The 22,182-nt window shown below is 45.6% G+C and overlaps 1 protein-coding gene across 1 annotated transcript; it reads left to right on the top strand.

The window, feature by feature from the left end:
* The first annotated feature begins 5,961 nt into the window (after positions 1 to 5,961).
* LOC146867325 (transcription factor HES-5-like) lies at positions 5,962 to 9,165 on the top strand. The gene is made up of 3 exons (XM_085614924.1): positions 5,962 to 6,051; positions 6,324 to 6,504; positions 6,844 to 9,165. Exons 1-3 carry the CDS (start codon positions 5,989 to 5,991, stop codon positions 7,062 to 7,064), a joined length of 465 nt encoding a protein of 154 aa, XP_085471050.1. The 5' UTR covers positions 5,962 to 5,988; the 3' UTR covers positions 7,065 to 9,165.
* The last annotated feature ends 13,017 nt before the right edge of the window (positions 9,166 to 22,182 follow it).

The raw sequence follows: 22,182 nt of genomic DNA, 5'->3' as shown, positions 1-22,182 counted from the left end.
CACTTTCAAATTCAAAATGGAGTGTTTTTCACCATGGAGTGAAGACATGGCTAAGCCAACCTACTAGTGTGGCTCATGTATCTTAACACTCCCCCTTCCAGACCTTCTGCCAATTCTATTCCTGATGGCCCCATCTGGCTGGGGGGTACAGGACGAGGGGGTAGGCTTGGCTTCCATTCTTAATGCCCTACTCTTTTTGAAGATCAGTTTGACTAGTCAGCCCACTTCCTGGCCTGTTCTCTGCACCTGCAGAGCTCCCCCATCAGATAAGCTCTGTCTCTATGCAGGTCGCTTATGACCTCATCAAAGCAGTTTGGCTAAGCCTGTTATGGGTTGGCCAATCAGGAGAGGCTACTATAAAGCTGGATTTTGGCTTAGAGAAAATAAAGTTTCATAACCTCTTTTCTGTACTAGTTATGATAAATTAAATCATGGTAAGTTGTTGGATTTATCATTACTAAAAATGTATGTCCTTGAAATATGGCTTTACCTCCCTTCTATCAGTTACACTTTATTAAAGTATTCCCATGTTAGCCTACGGAGCTAAACGGCTACATTGGGAAAAATGAAATTGGTTGTTTATTTCTTCACCAGGGCATATAAAACATCTTTTAAAATGTCCCTGATTGTTTTTACAAGGCACGCTACCCTGGGGACACCTAGGGTAGACCTCAGGGGTGACTTACATGTCAAAATGTTGTTGTTTTATACTTTGGTAGTACCTTTAAATCCAAAGTTGAATGTTCATATAATTTCAGCTTTAAGCAGCTTGCAAAGAAGGGCTGACTTTTAAAAATAAAAAGCAAAAACAACAGATGATGGACAGAATGCTGAACAATGCAAACATTCACTCTCAGTCAACAGATCTTGGCTTAATCCATCATTGTTTTGCCCCAGTTTGGACCCAGCCTTATGCAAATCAGTCTTGAACCTGCTCCTCATGGGAACAGTCCAGCCCGAACTGCCAAGCCAGGTCCTCTCTGGAGCAGAAACAAGCATCCTGACACCGGTTTCAGGGTATCACCAATCATCAGCTAGGCTAGCTTGAATCAAGTGGAGAAGTTAGCACTGGACCCATGTCTGGGCATACCCTTACCACTTAGGTTGAAAAAAGCAAAAAGAACAGATAATGGACGGAATGCTGAACAATGCAAACATTCACCCCAGTCAAATGGTCTGGGTTTAATCCGGCGTGACTTTTAAAAATGACAGCAGGCTACACAGCAGTGCACACTTGAGTGCTGGAGATCTGCTGGGCCTCTAAATATACATGCCCTATCATACACTAGAGACTCACAGGTAGGTAGTAAGTGCCAATTGCAATTATACCTAATTACCATATACCTTTTTAATCCGAGCACTGGGCCAGGTTAGCAGAGCCCAAAGCGCAGTCAGAGTCAGTTACCACCAGTAGCAGTCAAATATGGGGGTAATCATGGCAAAAAGGGTGACTTTCTCACATTTCCTTAGGTGCCTGCTGAGATGGGGCTGAAAAGCCACAGCTAGCCACCTTATAAAAAAAACATGCATTCTGCTGGATGAAACAGGACGTCGCCTAGGTCACATTTTGAGGTGTTTAGTGTTGCAGGCGCAAGGCCCAGTCACACAAGTGTGCTACCATTTTTATGAGGAGACATGTGGGAATACTGCATAGTAGAACATTTTCTATTACCAATTGAATATCTCTATGATTGTACCTTTCAAAAGTAGACAAGTGTGTATCCCAGAAGACATTTCACAAATGCCCTCTAAAACACAAGCCAGTATGGGTATCGATAAACTCAGAGATGTGCAAACAAACACTCCTCCTAAACTCAGCATCTGGTGTACATTTGAGAAATATTGAGTTTTTCTTCAGAACCTTTTTCTATGTGTTACAATGTTGCCATATGAATTACTGTATAGTCGATCCACAATGAACAAGCATTGGCAAAGCCAATAGGTCTCGCTTTTGGGACCTTAAAAGTATTTAGTTATGCAGCACAATATCCTATAACTGTTGCAGGTGGGTGGCCATGCAATGGGGAGCCAGAGTAGATGTCAGAGCATGGGGTGCGCTGAAAGGGGCCATCAGGCCCCGGCTCTGGTGTAGATAGGAGAGATTCCGGTGAGGGCCGGTAGAGACGAGATTGGAGCAATGGGCCCCTCTTCTGGGACTGCTTTGGAGTCTGTTTTTGAGTCTGCCGAGAACTGGTGAGGGTTGTCGTGCTGCGGACTGTGTTTGAGACCACCCACAGCCAGCCTGAATAGAGCGAGTCTGAAAGCCCCAGAAGGCCTGAGTGTTGAGGGGGTCTGATGGGTGGCTGAGTTTGGCCTTTGCCCCCTGTCTGTATGACTACTGTAGTTGTGGTAAAAGCTAGAGCAGGATGGAGTCCCTCCTGTCGCGGTGCTGAGACTGGAGGCTCTGGCTGCTCTAAACTGCGATCGCGCGCCGTGAGGCAGAAATGTACGGTGCTAGGTCGGCTCGATGTTCTGTCTGCTGTGCAGTCTGGAGTTGGTTGCATCGGGGTGTTCCCTATGCTATGCCAACATTGAAAGCGGTAAAGGTCCCCGAGTGAAGACCGATTAATGCTCCCGGGAACACACACCTTGAAGGAATTTTCTAATTTGACCCCATTGTACTTACAAAATTACGAGACAGCAATTGTGCTTTTTACTACGATGCAAATCACCACTCTTGTCATTTCTCCCACTGTTCAGGAATTATGACACTAATTTTAATTCAAAGAGCCAAGAAAACGGAGAGCGCTACCATGAGTCACAGCAATCATGAAAAACACAATTAAATTAGCACACTGACCAAAGTTTACATAATGTGCTCAGGAGCCGACATTTAAATGTTAAGGTGAAGCCCGTGAATTTGCACGGGGAACAAATTCGCATTGTAACTACTGCACTGGAAAAAGAACTGCACGTTTAATGAGACAGGATCTGTTTATGAAAAACAAAGGCGTCATGATAAAGATTCGAACACACAAGGTGTGGTGAACTCTGAACTTAGATCTACATTGTGAGAAAGGGAATCAACGTCAGGAAAGGGGAAAGAAGAAGAGAAGAAGCAAAAAGATGCGTGCGAAATAAATACTGGGACGCGGTACTATGAATACACCCTAGTCATCAAAGAAAGAAAACTCACGGGCAAAAAGTATGGAAAACAGGTCAAGAAACACGCAAGGGGACACAGATTGAGAACAGGCAGTTTAAAGAGAAGGAAAACAAGACAAGCAGGAAGTGGGATAAGGGAGGGGGTGGCAAATGGCGTGTACATTTCGCGGGCGCTTTGATGTTCGCAGTGGCCGCGCGGCTCACTGAGAACATCAAAGCGCCCACAAAATGTACCCACAGGCTGCCAAATGGTGTGCGCGCCCGGCGCACATGCACTGTGTGAAAGTGATCGCGATCAGACATCAAAGCGGCCCACGCGGCCCGCGAAAGTGAAAGCAAACGGTGTGCAGGCTGCCAAATGGTGCGCGCGCCCGGCGCATATGCACTGTATTTGGAGGCCTGAAAGCACTCGTTTGCACTTCCAGATCCCCCATTTACAAAAGCTCTCGCGAGAGCAGCGCTAAAGTGCTGTCTCAGGCGAGACCTAAAAACCATTGTATGGTGCAGCTCGGCTGTTGCCTCTGAATACCCCAGGTTCTTGGAGAACCCACAAGTCCTATATGTCCCCAAGACTAGAAGGGTCTAGCGGTCACAATGGTATATTGCTTTGAAAAATGTGCCATAGTAAGAAGAAGTTACAAAGGAAAACATAGGCACAAATTTCTGTTTTTTTAACTCAATTTCAATATTTTTTTATTTTAGCTGTTACTTTTTATAGGAAAACCATGAAGGATCCACACAAATGACCATTTGTTGAATTAACAATTTTGACTAGTTTTCAGAAATATATGGCTTTCCAGGATCCACCATGGGTTTCACGCTCATTTCCACCACAAACCGGAAGGAGGTGGATAGTAGAAAAATGGGCTATCACACAGTAAAATGCTGAAACTGTGTTAAAAAATGTGGTTTTCTAAATCATGTCTGCCTGTTACTGAAAGCTGGGAGGGTGGTGATTTTTGCACCATAAACCTTTTGCTGATGCCATTTCCAGGAAAATAAACAAACTCTTTCCTCTGCAGCACTCCCCCACCCCCCAAGAAACAACATTTTGCATATTCTGACAAATTTCTCAGTCCCTTCCATGGAAATCCCCAAAGCCTGAGTACCTTTAGAATCCCCAGGATGATGGGAAAATGGGGCAAATTTGGTGTGCATGCCTTATGTGGAAAAAAAGTTATGGAGCCCTAAGAGTGAACTACCCCAAATAGACAAAAAAAGACTCGGCACTGGGGGTGTCCAGCAGCTAAGGGGTTAACACCATTTATGTAGAGCTCTATCCTGAGGGGAGTCTTGGCTCTACTCCCACCCACCCTCCGTGTGTGTTGCAGGTAACCACCTCTCTATCCCCCATCCTCTCGAGCTCTGTCAGCAGTCACCTGCAGCAAGAGGCAGGTGAGGTGTGGGGCAGAGGTTGATCCTCTCTCGGCTCCAAGCCCCCGCGCCCCCACCACCCGCCCCTCACATGTATCCTGGACCCGTGGTCTGCTGGAGGGCTGTGATTCTGATTCTGGGGCCGGAGACTCTCGGAGGTTCCCACACTGACGCCCATTCATCCCTTTCAGAGGGTACAATAGAAGCGTGTCACAGCAGAGGCCTCCGGCTCCAGGGAATCCGACCCTCCCCTGGGTTAATCTGCAGCCGCCATCTGGGGAGCGGCCTGTGGCAGAGGTGAGGCCTCAATGGCTGGTCCTGACCGGACCCGAGAACTGGGACAGGATATTACTACCGGAGGGGCTGGCACTAGGGCTATTTAATGTCACACTGGGGTATAAGCAACCACAAAAACCCCCAGGGCTCCAAAATTTAAAAAACAGGAATTTAAAAAACACAGTTCCATGGTTCAGTCTTCAGATACTTTAGCAAAGTGACGACTGGTGCGGAAAATCTCTAAATCCCAAATAAGAAATGGAAACATTACACAAAAAGGTGTTTGTTTACACGTTTGGATCACACCTGGGGTGCACGTGAGGCTTTGTAGCAAAATAACCAAGGCACGTGGGGAGGGGAACCCAGTCGGTAGACCAACAAAATATGAATCTCATTATTTCACAAACAATGTAAGAGGTGACTGCCATGGACCAGACAATGAGCTGCTACACCACATCCCCGAAAAATACACCACATCAATGCAGTGCTTTACCTGCCTGTCTGAATCTAGTGCTGCGGCAAGTGCGGGCGCTTTCAGCACTGGACAGCTCCAAGCAGGTGCCGGTGCAATGCGGGTGTTACCCACGTCATTGGCTGACGCATGGTTTACTTTACCTCACGCTCAGAATGCGCTGAACATTGAACTTTCCTTTCCAGCCACGGGGGGAGTCAAATTCAAGTTTTGAAAGCGGGGTTTCGTTTCCTTTGACTAAACCTGAATGATTGTTGGTAAATATTTTACAAAACAGAAAAGCATTCCCTCTGGTTGCTATAGTGCACATCGATAACATTGAATAGAAATAAACTTTCACTAAACTAAAAAAAAAATGATGGGCATTAATGAGTTCCCTTATGGGACCGCTCTTTCATGCTTTTTCAGCGCTGCGGACACACCCGCCCGTATTTAATGCTATTGACACTGCTTAGCTCCTGGCAGATGTCAGGGCTCATATCACTTTAGTCACTAGTGGGCAGCTCTTTCCCACACGCTGATCCTTTGTGTCCGGGTCCCAGATGTACCGCCCCCTCCCATCTTGTAATGTGCCACACTTCTATTGTACCTACTCCCTGCTGCTCTCTGATTGGCTGCTGAGTGTGGGAACCTCTCTCCAGACCCACACATTTCCCTGCAGGCGGAGGGGGATAAATAGGGCAGGAGGGAGAGAGCTCTTCAGATACAGCTCACTGTGGGTTCACTGCAGAGACCCCGCTCTTCACACCACACCGGGCAAGATGGCGCCTTTCAGGACCGAGAGGAAATATGAAGAGGAGCATGAGGAGAGACACATTAGAAAGGTCAGAGTCTGGACATTAATATTTAAAAAGCATATTTAGTTTTTTCGTATATACAAAAAGTACACGTTTAAAATGAACTTCCAATATATTTTATCAACAGTGGCTGTATTTATTGATCTTTTAATATCACCCTAGTTCTAAATTAACATTATTTAATTGAGCTGTTTATCACACTGAAGTAACTATAAGTTTTGCTATTACCTTTTATCGACTTTAGACACCTTTATACGTTTGTTTCAATACAATAACAAATCCATATTTTGTCTCTGCAGCTGAGGAAGCCAGCGGTGGAGAAGCTGAGGAGAGATCGCATCAACAGCAGCATCGAGCAGCTGAGGATGTTACTGCAGAGAGAGTTTGAGGAACATGAACTTCCGCCCAAAGCAGAGAAAGCGGATATCCTGGAAATGGCCGTGACGTACCTGGCCCGGCGCGTGCAGACACCGGCACCAGGTGAGAGGCAGTACTTTGAAGGGTTAAAACTTCATTGTGTGTTCTCTGCAGTTTTGTGTTTGTCTGCGTGTGGGGGTGGCTGGGGTTAGATAGTGCAGAGACGTAACTGGTAATAGTCGCATCGAGATGGTACTCGGGGGAAGCCTATTATGACTTAAATATGTCAATTTCCAGCGCCATTTAACTTAAACCCGTGTTTTAAGAGTATCAGAACTACCTGTAAACTAATTGCAGCAACCAGAGGAAAGCATTCTAGAGAGTTTGAACTGATTTTGTTTATGTGTGTTTACTCCCTGGTGTGTAAATGTACAAATATTAACCCCTCGTCTCTCCCTGCAGCCGCGGCCTCCAGTGAAGGTTACTCCAGGTGCCTCCAGGACTCTCTGCACTTCCTCTCCCTCCACGGAGCCCCCACAGAGACCCGGATGAAGCTGCTGCGGGCCCTCCATAGACCTGCGGCTGCAGCAGAGGCGGTGTGTCCTTCTCGGCCTCCGTCCGGTCCCAGCAGCACTAAAGAGCCCGCACAGGACAGCCCCAGAGCCCCGTGGAGACCCTGGTAATGCGGGGGCCGCGGCCTGGACTTTTCTTCGGACTTCTTTCGAGGCCTCGGTCCCCTCTGAGGGAGAATATTCATTCTCGTGTCTGGAGCACCGCCCCCCGCTGTGCAGGGGGAGTTTACTGCACTTCAAGGAGCGGAGTGAAGAGTGACTGTATATCCTCATAGGATGAACAGTATGTGAATATTATATCCTGCTGAGGAGGACAGTACGTGACTGTATATCCTCACATGATGGACAAAGCGAATATTATATGCTCACAGGATGGACATTGAGTGAACATTCATCCCCACAGAAGGGACAGTGTGAATATTACATCCTCATAGGCTAGACAGTCTGTATATTATACCCTTGCAGGAGGGACAGTGTGTGAATGTGATATCTTTATGTTATGGCCAATGTGTGACTATTGTATCCTCATAGGATGAAGAGTGTGAGAATGCTATTTCCTCATAAAACAGCGTGTGAGTATTATATCCACACAGCAGGGTGGGCAGTGGATCGATTACATCCTTACAGGATGGACAATGAGTAAAATTATATCCATTTAGGATGGACAGTGCTTGAATGTTTATGCCACACCCTCGATGGACAGTGTGAATATTATATCCATGTAGGATGGACAGTGTATGAATGTTTAATCCACACACACGATGGACAGTGTGAATATTATATCCATGTAGGATGGACAGTGTATTAATGTATAATCCACACACACGATGGACAGTGTGAATATTATATCCCTGTAGGATGGGCAGTGTATGCATTTTATATCCCCACAGGATGGGCAGTGCAGCTATTACATCCTTAGAGGATGGACAGTGTGAATTTTATATCCGTTTAGGGTAAGCGCTGGACGAATACTGTGTTGATTTCACAGTATATATTGTATGAACATAGATTTGTTGAGCACTGGATCTAGGTGTAAGCATCTATAATATAATACATTAAGGAAGAGAATGAACTAAAGCAATTAATAGGATGTGCCTTCAGTTTCAGAATGTTTTAAACTGTTTGTTTACAAGAAATTCATATGTCATGTAGAGTTCTTGCCTACAATAGGACCTACTTTTGTGAATTTTGATGCATATTTTGGAACACGTCATTTTCATTCCTGAGTTCTAGCGGCGCTCTGGAATTTTCCAATTTTACTTCATTTTAAGAAGTTGATTGACGTACAAATATGTTAATATCCTGAAAGGATGGATATAGTGCACTGTGTGATTCTGCAGATGAATGAGTCTGTGAGAATAATAGATGTGCTGTAATATGAGGGGTTCAGATTAGAGCCTTGTGCACGTGCAGTGTGTGTTTACCTTCTGAGTTTCTATGAAGTTACAAATTACGTAATTATCACTCATTGGCTGAAGTGAGTGATGAGGGGCTCTTAGCCTCCCTTGTATCAATTTTGATATGTAGTATTTTCTAATGAAAATGTGTCATAAAGTGCTGTGTAGACAAAGTGTTTCTGTACTTTCAGAAATTCTGGATTGTCTCTGAAAATTGAATGTGATGTATTTTATACATTCCCCAAGAGGCACATTAAATGCCTTTTAAATATCAGTGAGGATATATCTGTATTTTCAATTGGAAATTCATGAGTTAAAAGCCCTGCCTTCTGTGAAGGTAAAGTGTGTTTCTCTTCTTTGAGAGGTTTGTGTATTATCCCTGCAAAGTGTATGTGACAATGTGCACACATATTGTGTATTCTCCAAAGTGTAACATTCATTGTTGTTGAATGAAAGGGAGTAACAGTTTTCACTAGTGCCAAGTCTTCATTTTAGAAGCAGTCTTGGCGCTATTTGTGTGAGTTACACAATGCAGTGTTTCTCTTTTATAAAGAGATTCTATGTAGTGAACTCCCAGCCATGGATTTGTATCTCAGTGACTGAGTATGTCCTACTTCCGGGTCTTCTACAATGTTTGTAGGGCTGTGATTATCAGTGGGAACTCATTCAGTTACATAATGAAACCCAGGATTTAGGTCTTGTGATGAAGACATTCACTCTATTAGATGTAAGACTGTCTTGTGTTATCCTCTAGTCTCAGCTGTGACATTTCTGTGACATTGTGTATCTGTCACGTGATTCTTCACTGTTGCAACCTATTGACCTGTGAACATGATTAAATAAAGATGCAGATCTGAATAAAATGAAATGTTCTTTGTTTTCCTTTCGGTGGCTGAATTTTGCTCTGAATAAATATGTTTCCCTTGTGGACTGCAAGGGGTGGGGACACTGTCAGCCATTTCTCTTAACCACAATTCGAACTGAAACAGTGACTTTGCAGCTGGCACAGGAACTGTCGAAAGGTGTGCCAATTGTGTTATTTCTGTCGGAATTATAAACAAGAATAAAAAACTAAAGTTTTAGAAAGTAATCACTGGCGTCCAGATTACCATGGGGTCTAAACAGAGCACTCTGTAGTCAATATTTAAAATCTGTACTACTGTGAGGGGCAGAGCTGCCTGGAACATTACACCTGACGGCATGTGCAGGCGTGCTTCTAGGCACTAGAAGGAAAGAGGGAGCCATGTCACGTAAATAGATCTCTATGACAAAATGTGAAATATGGCTTCACTCACTCGGTAGAGAGGGCGGGCTTAGACTTGTAGGTGTATAATGTGATAGAGAGAAAGTGTGTTTCACACAATCTGGGCGGTCTCACACATACCTGCTCCATTCCGTGCTACTCTGAACCCAGCTTTCAAACACCATTACATTCTGGCACCAAAGGAGGAGGGGCAGTGAGGATGATCAGAGCTGCCAGAAGAGTGGGTGGCACAAGACATACAGAGGAGTTTGTCAAAGGCAGTGGGCCCAGCGATATAGTGACGCAGCCATATAGGAATAGGGACATAAAAACAACATTTTACATCCACAAATTCAGAGGAGTTTATTGCAGGTAATACTCACGTTAAAATATAAAGCAGAACCACCATCAATGAAAACATTATTATTAGGATCAGTTAACAAAAGTATTTATTACATAGTACAATCGAAAATGTAATCATTTCCCCAATAAAGTGTCCCATTGTCATGTGTCATTAACTAACCGCTCAACCCACATGCGTTCAAAGAAAAAATATGTTTCCTTTCGTGGTAAGTGATCCGATGCCCTTAGGTATCAATTCCCCTGGCAGATGGTTACAGGCAACCATTCCTGTTCGTCTTGGCTTACCCCTGCCCACCACTCATATTCATCTCCAGAACTGCGTGAACAGAAACTGCCAGCAGTCCCATGCCCGAGTTGCATTACCAGAGCTGTGTGACTACAAAGTGCCAGCAGCCCCGTGGGTGAGGTGCATCATCAGAGCTGTGTGAATATAAAGTGCCGGCAGCCCCGTGGGTGAGGTGCATCACGAGAGCTGTGTCAAGTTAGATGGCTGGCGGCCCTGGGATGCCTGTACTTCATAAGAGCTGTGTGAATACAAAGTGCTGGCAGCCCCATGCCCGAGATGCATCATCAAAGCAATGTGAATACAAAGTGCCGGCAGCCTTGTGCCTGAGGTGCATCATCAGTGCTGAGAGAAAGGAAACTGCAGACAGTCCCATGGGTGAGGTGCATCGTCAGAGCTGTGTGAATACAAAGTGCCGGCAGCCCTGTGCCTGAGGTGCATCACCAGAACTGTGACAATACAAAGTGTTGGCAGCCCCGTGCCCGAGGTGCATCATCAGAGCTGTGTGAATACAATGTGCCGGCAGCCCCGTGGGTGAGGTGCATCGTCAGAGCTGTGTGAATACAAAGTGCCGGCAGCCCCGTGCCTGAGATGCATCACCATCGCTGTGTGAATACAAAGTGCCGGTAGCCCTGCGCCCGAGGTGCATCATCAGACCTGTGTGAATACAAAAGTTGCTGCAGCCCCGTGGGTGAGGTGCATCATCAGAGCTGTGTGAATACAAAGTGCCAGCAGCCTCATGGGTGAGGTGCATCGTCAGAGCTGTGTGAATACAAAGCCCTGGCAGCCCCGTGGGTGAGGTGCATTATCAGAGCTGTGTGAATACAAAGTGTCAGCAGCCCCGTGCCTGAGGAGCATCACCAGCGCTGTGTGAATACAAAGTGCCGGCAGCCCCGTGCCCGAGGTGCATCATTAGAGCTGTGTGTAAAGTGCCGGCACCCCCGTGGGAGAGGTGCATCATCAGAGCTGTGTGAATACAAAGTGCCGGCAGCCCCGTGGGTGAGGTGCATCACCAGAGATATGTGAATACAAAGGGCAGGTAGCCCCATGCCTGAAGTGCATCATCAGAGCTGTGTGAATACAAAGTGCCGGCAGCCCCGTGGGTGAGGTGCATCACCAGCGCTGTGTGAATACAAAGTGCAGGTAGCCCCTTGCCCGATGTGCATCATCAGAGCTGTGTGAATGCAAAGTGCCGGCAGCCCTGTGCCTGGGGTGCATTACAAGAGCTGTGTCAAGGTAGATGGCTGGCGGCCCTGGGCTGCAGGTACTTCATCAGAGCTGTGCAAATGTAGAGTGCTAGCAGCACTATAATGAGGTTTTGAAAGTAGACTTATACCCGGCCTGTGACTGAGGAGCATCATCAGCTGGTGTGAATCTAGAGTGCTGCCAGCCAAGTGACTGAGGAACATCATCAGCTGGTGTGAATCTAGAGTGCTGCCAGCCAAGTGACTGAGGAACATCATCAGCTGGTGTGAATCTAGAGTGCTGCCAGCCAAGTGACTGAGGAACATCATCAGCTGGTGTGAATCTAGAGTGCTGCCAGCCAAGTGACTGAGGAACATCATCAGCTGGTGTGAATCTGCAGTTCTGTCAGCCCAGTGACTGAGGAGCATCATCAGCTGGTGTGAATCTACAGTTCTGTCAGCCCAGTGACTGAGGGGCATCATCAGCTGGTGTGAATCTACAGTTCTGGCAGCCCAGTGACTGAGGAGCATCATCAGAGCTGGTGTAATTGAGTACACTGCTGCAGCACACTGACCGGGCACCCGCAGGGCTGCTGTGGAGATGGAACGGAGGCAGAGTTGGGACTCGGGAGCCTCATCAGAAGAGCTAATAATAATTGGGCTTCAGGGACACAATTAGACCCAAATTTGGGGGGGGGGGGTAGCATGTCAACTCTTGGGGGCCAGGCTAACACTTCACGATGGGTCAGAGCCATCATAAGAATGAATTCAAGAAAATAAAGTGCTAAACTGCACATTTTGAAACAAATTGGTCAAATCTTATAGATAACGATACACATATTGTAGTGGATTTGAAAATGTTTATATTCTTCTGAAAAAAGATCTTTAAAAAGGGCAATGAGTGATTTGACCACTAAAAAAAGCAGTTTTCATATATTTCAATACAAAACACTTAAGAATCAGTTTTATCCAGGTTATTTAAAGGCATTGGCTCTTTCTGTGCAAGATTTTCTGAAAATGCCTTCTGCAAAATGACAGTTAGTCCACGAAGTATTTTTCATTCAATCCTCAGAAAGATCCCCCTGTTGGACTGTTACCCAAAGGAATATTTTCAGTAATGTTGCAACGTATGCTCATCTGAGGCCACACATGTACAAGTATCAGAAAATTGAGATTAGTGGGTTGAGGCACCTGATTTTAGGATCTGTGAGTGGCCAGTCTCAGGTTTTATTCCTAATGAATTTTCCATTTGCCTGGGATTGAATAAGTGAGTGACAATCAGATGGCAATATTAACCCCGGAAACTGCACTATTCTAAATCACAAGAAAATAGTAGTTGTAGCACTCCACGTTGAGCTGGTCTCATATGAGATGAAGGCGCTACAGCCACCAGGACTAAAGAAAAGGCAAAAGAGGTTGTGCGTTGAAATAACTTTGCAACAAATGGTGTTCTTGCATGCAAAGGATGCAAATGTTCCTTCAAGATTCAAACACATATAATGTGTGACTGATGGGCAATGCTCTTAAATAAAAAGTCCCTCCAACAAAAATCATGCTTGTTCATAGAATATGTTATAATAAAAATAATCATGCTTTTAATTTAGTTCTGAATCCTGCAGCACATTATGGGCCTCGTTAGATATCCGTCAGACTCACGTCCGCCCGACACCGACGCGGACTCGGGACCAACTTACCTCCAGTCAGTGGTCCAGTCACTGCTATTACAATACGACCACACATGGTGCGGTCACATACTCCTATTTCTCTATGGGAGCTTGTACTGCGGCTGTAAACCATCCGCAGCACAAGCTCCCAATAAGAAATGGGAGTTTCTGTTAATCCCTGCACTGCTTGGAAGGCACCTCACGGGGCCTGCCACGCAGTGCAGGGATTAACAGGGGGATACCATAGGTTCCCCCTTGCACCCCTTCCAGAGGCTGCAGGGAGAAGGAGGCCTTGCTAGGGGAACCCAAAATCACTTTCTGACAGGCTTTTAATGTTGGAAAGCTCAACATGGAAAGCCTGTGGGAAACTGACATCACAAACCCGACTGCGGAAACACCCCTCCTTGAGCCTGTCGGAAGCTTGCCGGAATGAGCGGCTGGTTTCACTTCAGACCGCCGTCATTGTAATACAGTGGTCAAAAGTGAAACCTATGTTGTCGGAGCCTTTCCGACCGACATCATAATAGGGCCCTAAGTGTCAAATCCACTAAACAATCAATGTTGTTTTTAAATCCTGCAGCTGCAAAGTACCCTTTCTGTCCTCAGTCATTACAACTCCCCTATATTTCTGAGCAGGCATTTGAGAGCAGAGTTAGTTACTACCCCTGGGGCACACAAGTTGAGGTATTCTGCCAGGCCAATGTGCACTGTCCTGGGATAGCTGGAGAGATTCACTGCCTCCATCTGGAGATCACTGAAACTGGTTACTGGTGATATCTTCAAACTTCCTAGTTCCTGCAGATGTCTCCTTCAAAATGCAAATGACTCACACACAGCAATGATTTGAGACTTCGGTGCTTCTTCACGGGTATACTTTCAAGTTTGCGGTTTTCATGCATGATTTCAAAGTATGTAAAAAGAGAATTGTCTTGGTATGAGAATAGCAAAGCCAGAATATTGACGGGTCACACTATTGTGATCAGAATATCAAGAGACAAAATATTGAAAGGTACGTTTGTATAGATTTTTTGTATGTAACTCCATATAAATGTACGTTGGTGATATATGTGTAGATATTTCACACCTCCCTTGACTCCCATGGGTGTCTAGTTTTCAGAAATGCCTGGGTTTCATATGTTTCCATAGATGGCTGCCGAGCCTGGGACCAAAAACACATGAGCACCCCTTGCATAACCAGGTTGTTTTGTGATAGATAATTTTGTTGTCTCCACAATACGTTTTGGGTCCTTCCCTGTTTTGGTCACTTGGCCCCCTCACACAAGTGAGGCACCATTTTTCTAAGGAGACTTGGGGGAATGCTGGGTGGTAGGAATGTTTTGGCACCCTGTAGATTCCAGGACTTTTCCTCACAGAAATTGAAGGAAAATATGTTTGTTTAGGCAAAGTTTGAGCTTTGCAGGGTATTCTGGGTAAAATACCTGGCGAGAGCCACTCAAGTCACCCCACCCAGGACTTCCCTGGGTGTCTAGTTTACAAAAATGTGCTGGTTTTGTACGTTTCCCCAGGTGCCGGCGGAGCTAAGGTCCAAAATCCACAGTTACCCACATTGCAAAAAGCTCATCATTTTTCAATGGAAAAATGTGATGTGTCTACACTGCATTGGCACCCTTTCATGTCACGGGCACTTGGCCTACCGAAACACGTAAGGCATCATGTTTTTTAAGAGACTTGGGAAAAACATGGGTGGTAGTAAATTTGTGGCTGCTTGCAGACTCCAGGACTTTTCCTCACAGATTTAAATAGAAGGAAATGTGTTTTTTAGACAAGGTGTGAGCTTTGCAGGGGATTCTGGGTTAAAAAAAACCTGATGAGAGCCATGCAAGTCACCTCACCCTGGAATCCCCTGGATGACTAGTTTTCAAACATGTGCTAGTTTTTGTGGGTTTCTCTAGGTGTCGGTTGAGCTGGGGCCCAAAATCCACAGCTACCCACATTGCAAAAAAACCACATTGTTTTCAGGGGGAAAATGTGATGCCTCTAATTTCCAAGTTCCTTTTGTGTCACGGGGACTCGGCCTACCCACACACATGAGGCGCCATTTTTATCTGGAGACTTCAGGGAATGCTGGGTGGTAGGAAATTTGTGGCTACCTGCTGATTCCAGGACTTCTCACAGAAATACAAGGGAATGTGTTTTTTGTGGGCAAAGTTTGAGCTTTGCATGGGATTCTGTGGAACAAAACCTAGTGAAAGCCATGCAAGTCACCCCACCCTGGACTCCCCCAGGTGTCTAGTTTTCAAAGATGTGCTGGTTTGGAAGGATTCTTGTTGGAAGCTTGATTATTAGTAGTGGTAAGAATGCACCCACCACTAGCAAAAAGGCCACCAACTCAATATAAGCAGGGCCGGACTGGGAACCCAAAGCAGCCCTGGCAGTCAGACGAGCTCCCATACAGTGCATAGCAAGCGAGTGCAGCAAGCGAGCCTGACCACTGCTAAGGGTCGTTTAGGGGAGTTCTCCCCCCAAGAAACGTTTGGAGAAAGACAGACCAAAATGGTGCATTTTACAACACATTTTTCATTACATATATAATTGTAGTAACGTTTAAGGTTTTTATGCAGTTCAACGAAGACACTTTAGTCAATCCTGGTTTTTCCAATCCAATCCAATCCAAAAACAGCTTTATTCGACATTTGTCATAAAAGCAATAGAACGAGTACGAAAACAACATGAATACAAGTCATAATCATTAAAAATCCCTAAAAACAACTTGATTAACATTTAAGTTTAAAAAAGCAATCCTTAAAATATATACATGGGTTAAAAAATGTACATTACAACACACTTACAGTAAATACTACTTCATATCCAGGGACCGCTAACACATTAGTCACAGATGCTGCGTTTTCTTATAATCCAGGCCCATCCTAGAAACTTTGCCACAGCTACAACAATAACCGATGATGTGCTAGTACATAGGATCCTCCTTGCCTCACCACTTAACCTAGTGCCCAATTGCTTGCAGATTGATCTCAACCACACCCTCCTAGGAGATAAATATGCGGGACATACAAAAAGCATATGGCTTATTGTTTCATCTTGAGTCATGCACAATGGGCATAAGTTAACTTGGCTCATGGAGGCGTTAGACCACCGAGCAGTAAAAGAATTTAAGGGCAAAGATCCCACCCGCATCTGAAAATACAACTTTCTGTCTAATACTTTGGTAACAAAGTCCCAAAAGTTCTCCAGCCCTGGGACAGATTTTATATTCAGAAAGTCATCAGTTAAAGAAGGGTTTTTACAATCGATCATTATCTTTGTATTAATCATCTCCCAGTATTTTTCTTTCAAAAAAGATTTTGACGGAAAAGAAACAACCGAGGGCTTTTCCCATAGATCACTCATACCCAGCGCCTCGAGGGTTTTTCTAAGATCCTTAAACCACCCAATATTACGAGATCCAACCATGGACAGAACATCCATAAAACCCGCTGCATACTGGGATAATGCCAGGGTAGTCCACAGTCTATGCCAGTATAAAATTGGTCTTAATCTAGCTACATCAGCAATAGAACTCTTTCCCAAATCATGTCTTAGAGGGACCAGAGGCGTACTCTGGGGAAGTGATGTAATGCCTCGAAAGAATCTGTTCCCCGAGATGGTTAACGAGGACAGACCCTCGAAGCCCCACAATTCAGCTCCGTATAATGATGCGCTAACTGCTTTAGCACTATAAACCTGGAGTACAGGCTTGATTGGTTTAGTTAATGATTTCTTAAATTCGCCACTTATTACTCCAGTGAGCTGTCTATGTTTTAGAGCTGCCAATTCCTTCTGTTTGGTCCACTTAAGATTATTTTGGATATTAACCCCTAGATAAGTAAAAGTCTGTACCTGTTCTAAGGATTGGTTGAATAATGAAAACGAATTTTTAAAATGCCGGTGAGGATTAAAAGCCATGAACTTGGTTTTCTTGACATTTACTTAAAGTCCCCGTTCCTCACAAAAACTCTCAAAAATACCTAACGCTCGCTGTAGACCGCTTGGAGACTTAGCAATTAAAAGCGTGTCATCCGCGAACATTAGAATCGGGATTTTATCACCGGCAAGAGAAGGAGCATCAATATTTTCTGCTAAAAGACGATCGGCGATGCCATTAATGTATAGAGAAAATAAAGTAGGGACCATTGCACACCCTTGACGAACCCCCCTTTCTACCGGAAAAGCCTCCGTTATCTCGCCCTGCCCTCCCCACCTTATTCTAGCGGAATTATCCTCGTGGAGCCTCTGTATTAAAGATAGCAGTCCTGGATGAAGTCCCAGATCTTTCAAAACCTTCCATAATTTAACGCGAGGGACTAAATCGAAGGCTGCCCTTAGGTCCACAAAGACCGCATAAAGACTCCCCTTACCCATAATCACAATCTTCCAGTATAGGAGGACAAAGCAAAATACCTGGTCAACTGTACTTATATGCTCACGAAAACCCGCTTGAAATGCAGACAAAATATTGTTTGAGGCTACCCACAGATGGACACGGTTTAAAATCAGCCTGCCTACAATCTTCTGGGTAGCATCAATCAGGCTAATTGGCCTGTAATTTTCCGGCAGCGATCGATCCCCCTTTTTGAAGACCGGAATTATCTCCGCCAATTTCCACGCACTGGGAATGGGAGCACCATACACCAAGGCATTTACAACCAATTGGATATATCTCCCCCACTTAAATTTATCACTCAAGAGGAGGTCTGCAGGAACCCCATCTGGACCAGGGGCTTTTCCTGGAGCTACACCTGTTAGAGCCAGAGTCACTTCCACAGTACTAAATTCAGGTATTAAGGAAATCACAGCAGCAGTGTCTACACTAGCTGCTATAACCTGGTGGGAAGCATATTGAGGTTTAAAATACTCTACCCACCGCTCCGGAGCAACATTGTTCTGCGGTCTCTCTGGTTGGCCACCATACCCCCACTTCACAATACCCCAAAACAATTTACTATTATTCTTAGTGCTTGCTTCCAATAAATACAACCACTTGAGTTCATCCCATTGACGTTTAGCTCTAATAATACTGGCTTTATAGTTATTTCTACTAACGCGCACAGCGCCTACATCGCCTTCCTTTAAAGCTTTCCCCAGCAGTAGTCGTGACTGTCTGCAGTCCTCATTATACCAATTGACTCGCCTCAAGGGCGCTTTTGAGCCAGGAATCCTTTTCTTTATAAAATAAGATCTTAAGGAAGCAAAAAGACTTGTATGAATAATTGTTATGTCCCCTATCTCCCCATTTAAGGAAAAAATCTGTTCCATTTCTTGAATAGAACTATTAACCTCTCTAGAAATGCTCTGGAGAGTAATAGAATTCTCGAGTATACAAGACCACCTCAGGCGTCGCACATCATTGGATAGCACGATATTCGAGGCGGGCAACTCTCCAGCCGCCCGAGCAGCAGAATCTCCCTTCCACCACTTATGGGATAGACAAAGGGGATTATGATCACTTTCGGGCATTTCAAAGACCTTCATGTCAACAAGAGTATGCCATAAACTCACAGCCGCAAGTATATAATCAATTCGACTCCTATTTTGTCCGTTATTAAATGTGTATGCTCCATCACGATCACTAGGCATCCTGCCATTCAGTGCCCTCAAACTCTTTTCCATACAGAAAGAGTTGATCTGAATTATTATTTCCGTCCATCTTTTTACAGGAGGCAATTCTAATGTGGGGATTCCCCAAAATGCGTCTTCGTTCTCAAAATCGTCTCCCGCAAATAGTACCAAAGGATCAAAGGTAACATTAAAATCACCTACTACTATCACCTGGGAACCAGTTGAATAAAGATCAAGCAACCTCAATAGCTCATCAAAAACTGGGGATCTTGCCCCACCCGAACCCCTAGCATAGATATTATAAATATCAATTGTACCCTCAGTTGCTAGTTCTAATCTAAGCAATTGTATATCAGAGCACCCAGTAGGGATAGACTTACTCTTTAAATTTAGAGCTTGTCGAAGCCATATCGTTAAACCCCCCGATGGACGACCATGGGCCCCTTTTATAGCTGGAATATGGTAGTTTAAATAACCTACACAAAACCTAGGTTCCAGCAACCAAGTCTCCTGGAATAAGCAAATATCCATATTATTAACAAATGCAACCCATTCTTCAATGGACAATTTAGCATTTAATCCCGCTACATTCCAGGATAATAATGAACCACCCTCCACTGATAAAAATGTATTAATAGGAGTAGAGGGTGGGGGGGCAAATCTAGCAGTATTCGTCGGAAAAATAAGGTCCAAGGTCTGCTCTGGAACCATAGTTGGGGAGCAGATATTAGAACGTGAAACCATATGTGGGGCAGAGAAATTGCAAGAACCAGTACCAGAGCTATTAGTACTGTGCCAAAGTGTCCCATCCACTAATTCCCATGGGGTAGGGCAACAAGAATCTGTATCTCCCAAGGCATTCAGTCAATCAACACTGTCCAGTGCAGACCCAGCCTCTCTGTTATGGCTACTCTGTTGATTCCACTTTGCCCACCCTGAGCCATACGGAATACATTTCCTTAACGGGATAGGAGAGCCATTAGGGGGACACGTCCTAAACTCAACGGTAAAAAGATTCTCCACAAGTTCGGTAGTGTTTAACCTTAATTCAATACAATCAGTAGAAGACACTGGGAAGGGCAATCTAGTTGCTCTAATAATGTCGTCTCTAATAACAGAGCGGCGACCTCTGACGTGCCTGAGCCAATGGATCGCCTTGTTTTTCAACGAGTCAGCATTCTCATAGCCCTGATTATGACACAATTTCGGGACATTGGTCATAAAAATGTTATTGTTTGCACAGCTGCTATCAGTAATCGTGGGCTGCTCGTCACACAACTCTCTTTCTACACGCGGTCTCTGGGGGTTATTATTAGGGACCCCTCTCATGTCTGCATTTCTCATATGATTCGAATTAAACTGTGGAGCATCAGCAAGCATACCCTCAGGGCGACGTGCATTCCCCCCCCCCCCCCTAACCACATCACTGTACAATACCTCCTTTCTCCCTTGATTGCCTGTATTTAACAATCCCAAGGAAGTACCCTGGGGGTGAAACCTGGCATCCCCTGTTGGCCTAAAAACTTTCTTAGGGATAGAAGGAAGAGGAGGTTGCTCTAAAGTACATTTCCCCACAGCAACAGTCAGAGTATTAATCACAACTTTCAAGGCACTCACTTCCTCCTGAAGTGAATAGACTAACTGCACAAGAGTTTGTAGCGGATCATCATACACTTTAACAATGTTACATGAGGGGCTAGGTAATGCGGATAAAGAAGAGGCAATAGGATCAACATTAATCTCCCCTATCTCATTTAGTAATGGTGCAAACCTATTGGAGCACAAAACCGCAGGAACAGCATCCACAGAATAGATAGAGACCCCAGAAGGGGGATCTACCACTTCACCAGTTACGACACCCTCTTCAGCACAACTTTGAGCCCTGGCAAAAAATTTCGGTTTAATGCGAAACATAGCCGGTATAGTTGGGGTTAAGCTGGGATTAGTATGCACCGGAGCATCTACAGACTCTCCAGGTAGCGCTCCAGCTATTTCCTCATCTGACCCCAGGATATTTTCACACTCCCCCACCAATGAGCTAATTCGATCCAATGCCCCCTCAGGATCGGGGGCTTTAGCAGCCCGCCTGGCTCTCTTCCTTTTGCGAACTTTTGATGCAGTGCTACCCTCACTCCCCCCTCCATGGCTCTCAACAAACTTCCGTTTTGCCATAACAACAAGTAGTGGAACAATAAGCACAAAATGAGATAACCACAAGGGACAACACTCCTATGGTTTAAAGCACCAACTCGGCTCACAAGTCAAAAACAAAGGGGGTGGTCCAGTCCAGCCTCCTTCAGCCCCCGACGGCCACAGACGGCCCGCCCTTTGTCCGGGCTTCGTCCGGCACGCCCGCTCGCGTCCCACGTAGCTGGGCGTGCTACGTAATATATAACGTTATGGGCGGTGTTTCAATCAGCATCCAGGTGAGTGACCCCTCTGACCTCTGGGAGAGTGAGTCCAGCGATATTCAGCCCCCTGCTTGCGACGCGTTTCCCGCGAAGCGGGAAGCGCTAGGTTCTTTAGAAGGCGATATGGGCGGTGTTTCAAACAGCATCCAGGTGAGCGAGCCCCTCTGACCTCTGGGAGAGTGAGTCCAGCGATATTCAGCCCCCTGCTTGCGACGCGTTTCCCGCGAAGCGGGAAGCACTAGGTTCTTTAGAAGGCGATATGGGTGGTGTTTCAAACAGCATCCAGGTGAGTGAGCCCCTCAGAACTCTGGGAGAGTGAGTCCTGCGATATTCAGCCCCCTGCTTGCGACGCGTTTCCCGCGAAGCGGGAAGCGCTAGGTTCTTTAGAAGGCGATATGGGCGGTGTTTCAAACAGCATCCAGGTGAGTGAGCCCCTCTGACCTCTGGGAGAGTGAGTCCAGCGATATTCAGCCCCCTGCTTGCGACGCGCTCAGCGCGAAGTGGGAAGCGCTAGGTTCTTTAGAAGGGGATATGGGTGGTGTTTCAAACAGCATCCAGGTGAGTGAGCCCCTCTGACCTCTGGGAGAGTGAGTCCAGCGATATTCAGCCCCCTGCTTGCGACGCGTTTCCCGCGAAGCGGGAAGCGCTAGGTTCTTTAGAAGGCGATATGGGTGGTGTTTCAAACAGCATCCAGGTGAGTGAGCCCCTCAGAACTCTGGGAGAGTGAGTCCAGCGATATTCAGCCCCCTGCTTGCGACGCGTTTCCCGCGAAGTGGGAAGCGCTAGGTTCTTTAGAAGGTGATATGGGCGGTGTTTCAAACAGCATCCAGGTGAGTGAGCCCCTCTGACCTCTGGGAGAGTGAGTCCAGCGATATTCAGCCCCCTGCTTGCGACGCGTTTCCTGGTTTTTCAGAAAACAGCATTTTTCAGGCAAGGACTTTTAATCTCCTACTTACATTGCTTAAATATTGAATTTCCAATCCAAATCAGCTTATGAAGTTATAATGTCACAAATTGCCATGGCCCCTGGCAGCTTTGATCAATGATGGAAGGGGTCACAGCTGAGTGTGAATAAGAGCAGACCAGCACATGCACAACAGGAAGCAA

Source organism: Triturus cristatus, chromosome 1_2 (assembly GCF_964204655.1).
Source record: "Triturus cristatus chromosome 1_2, aTriCri1.1, whole genome shotgun sequence".
Taxonomy (NCBI): domain Eukaryota; kingdom Metazoa; phylum Chordata; class Amphibia; order Caudata; family Salamandridae; genus Triturus; species Triturus cristatus.
This window is presented reverse-complemented; position numbering and strand designations above follow the sequence as displayed.

What these genes read in the sequence shown, in the direction of transcription:
- LOC146867325 (XM_085614924.1), top strand. Translation starts at nt 5,989, where the DNA reads ATGGCGCCTTTCAGGACCGAGAGGAAATATGAAGAGGAGCATGAGGAG. An exon ending in AGGAGAGACACATTAGAAAG is followed by an intron (nt 6,052 to 6,323) that starts GTCAGAGTCTGG and finishes TTGTCTCTGCAG; the next exon opens with CTGAGGAAGCCAGCGGTGGA. An exon ending in CGTGCAGACACCGGCACCAG is followed by an intron (nt 6,505 to 6,843) that starts GTGAGAGGCAGT and finishes CTCTCCCTGCAG; the next exon opens with CCGCGGCCTCCAGTGAAGGT.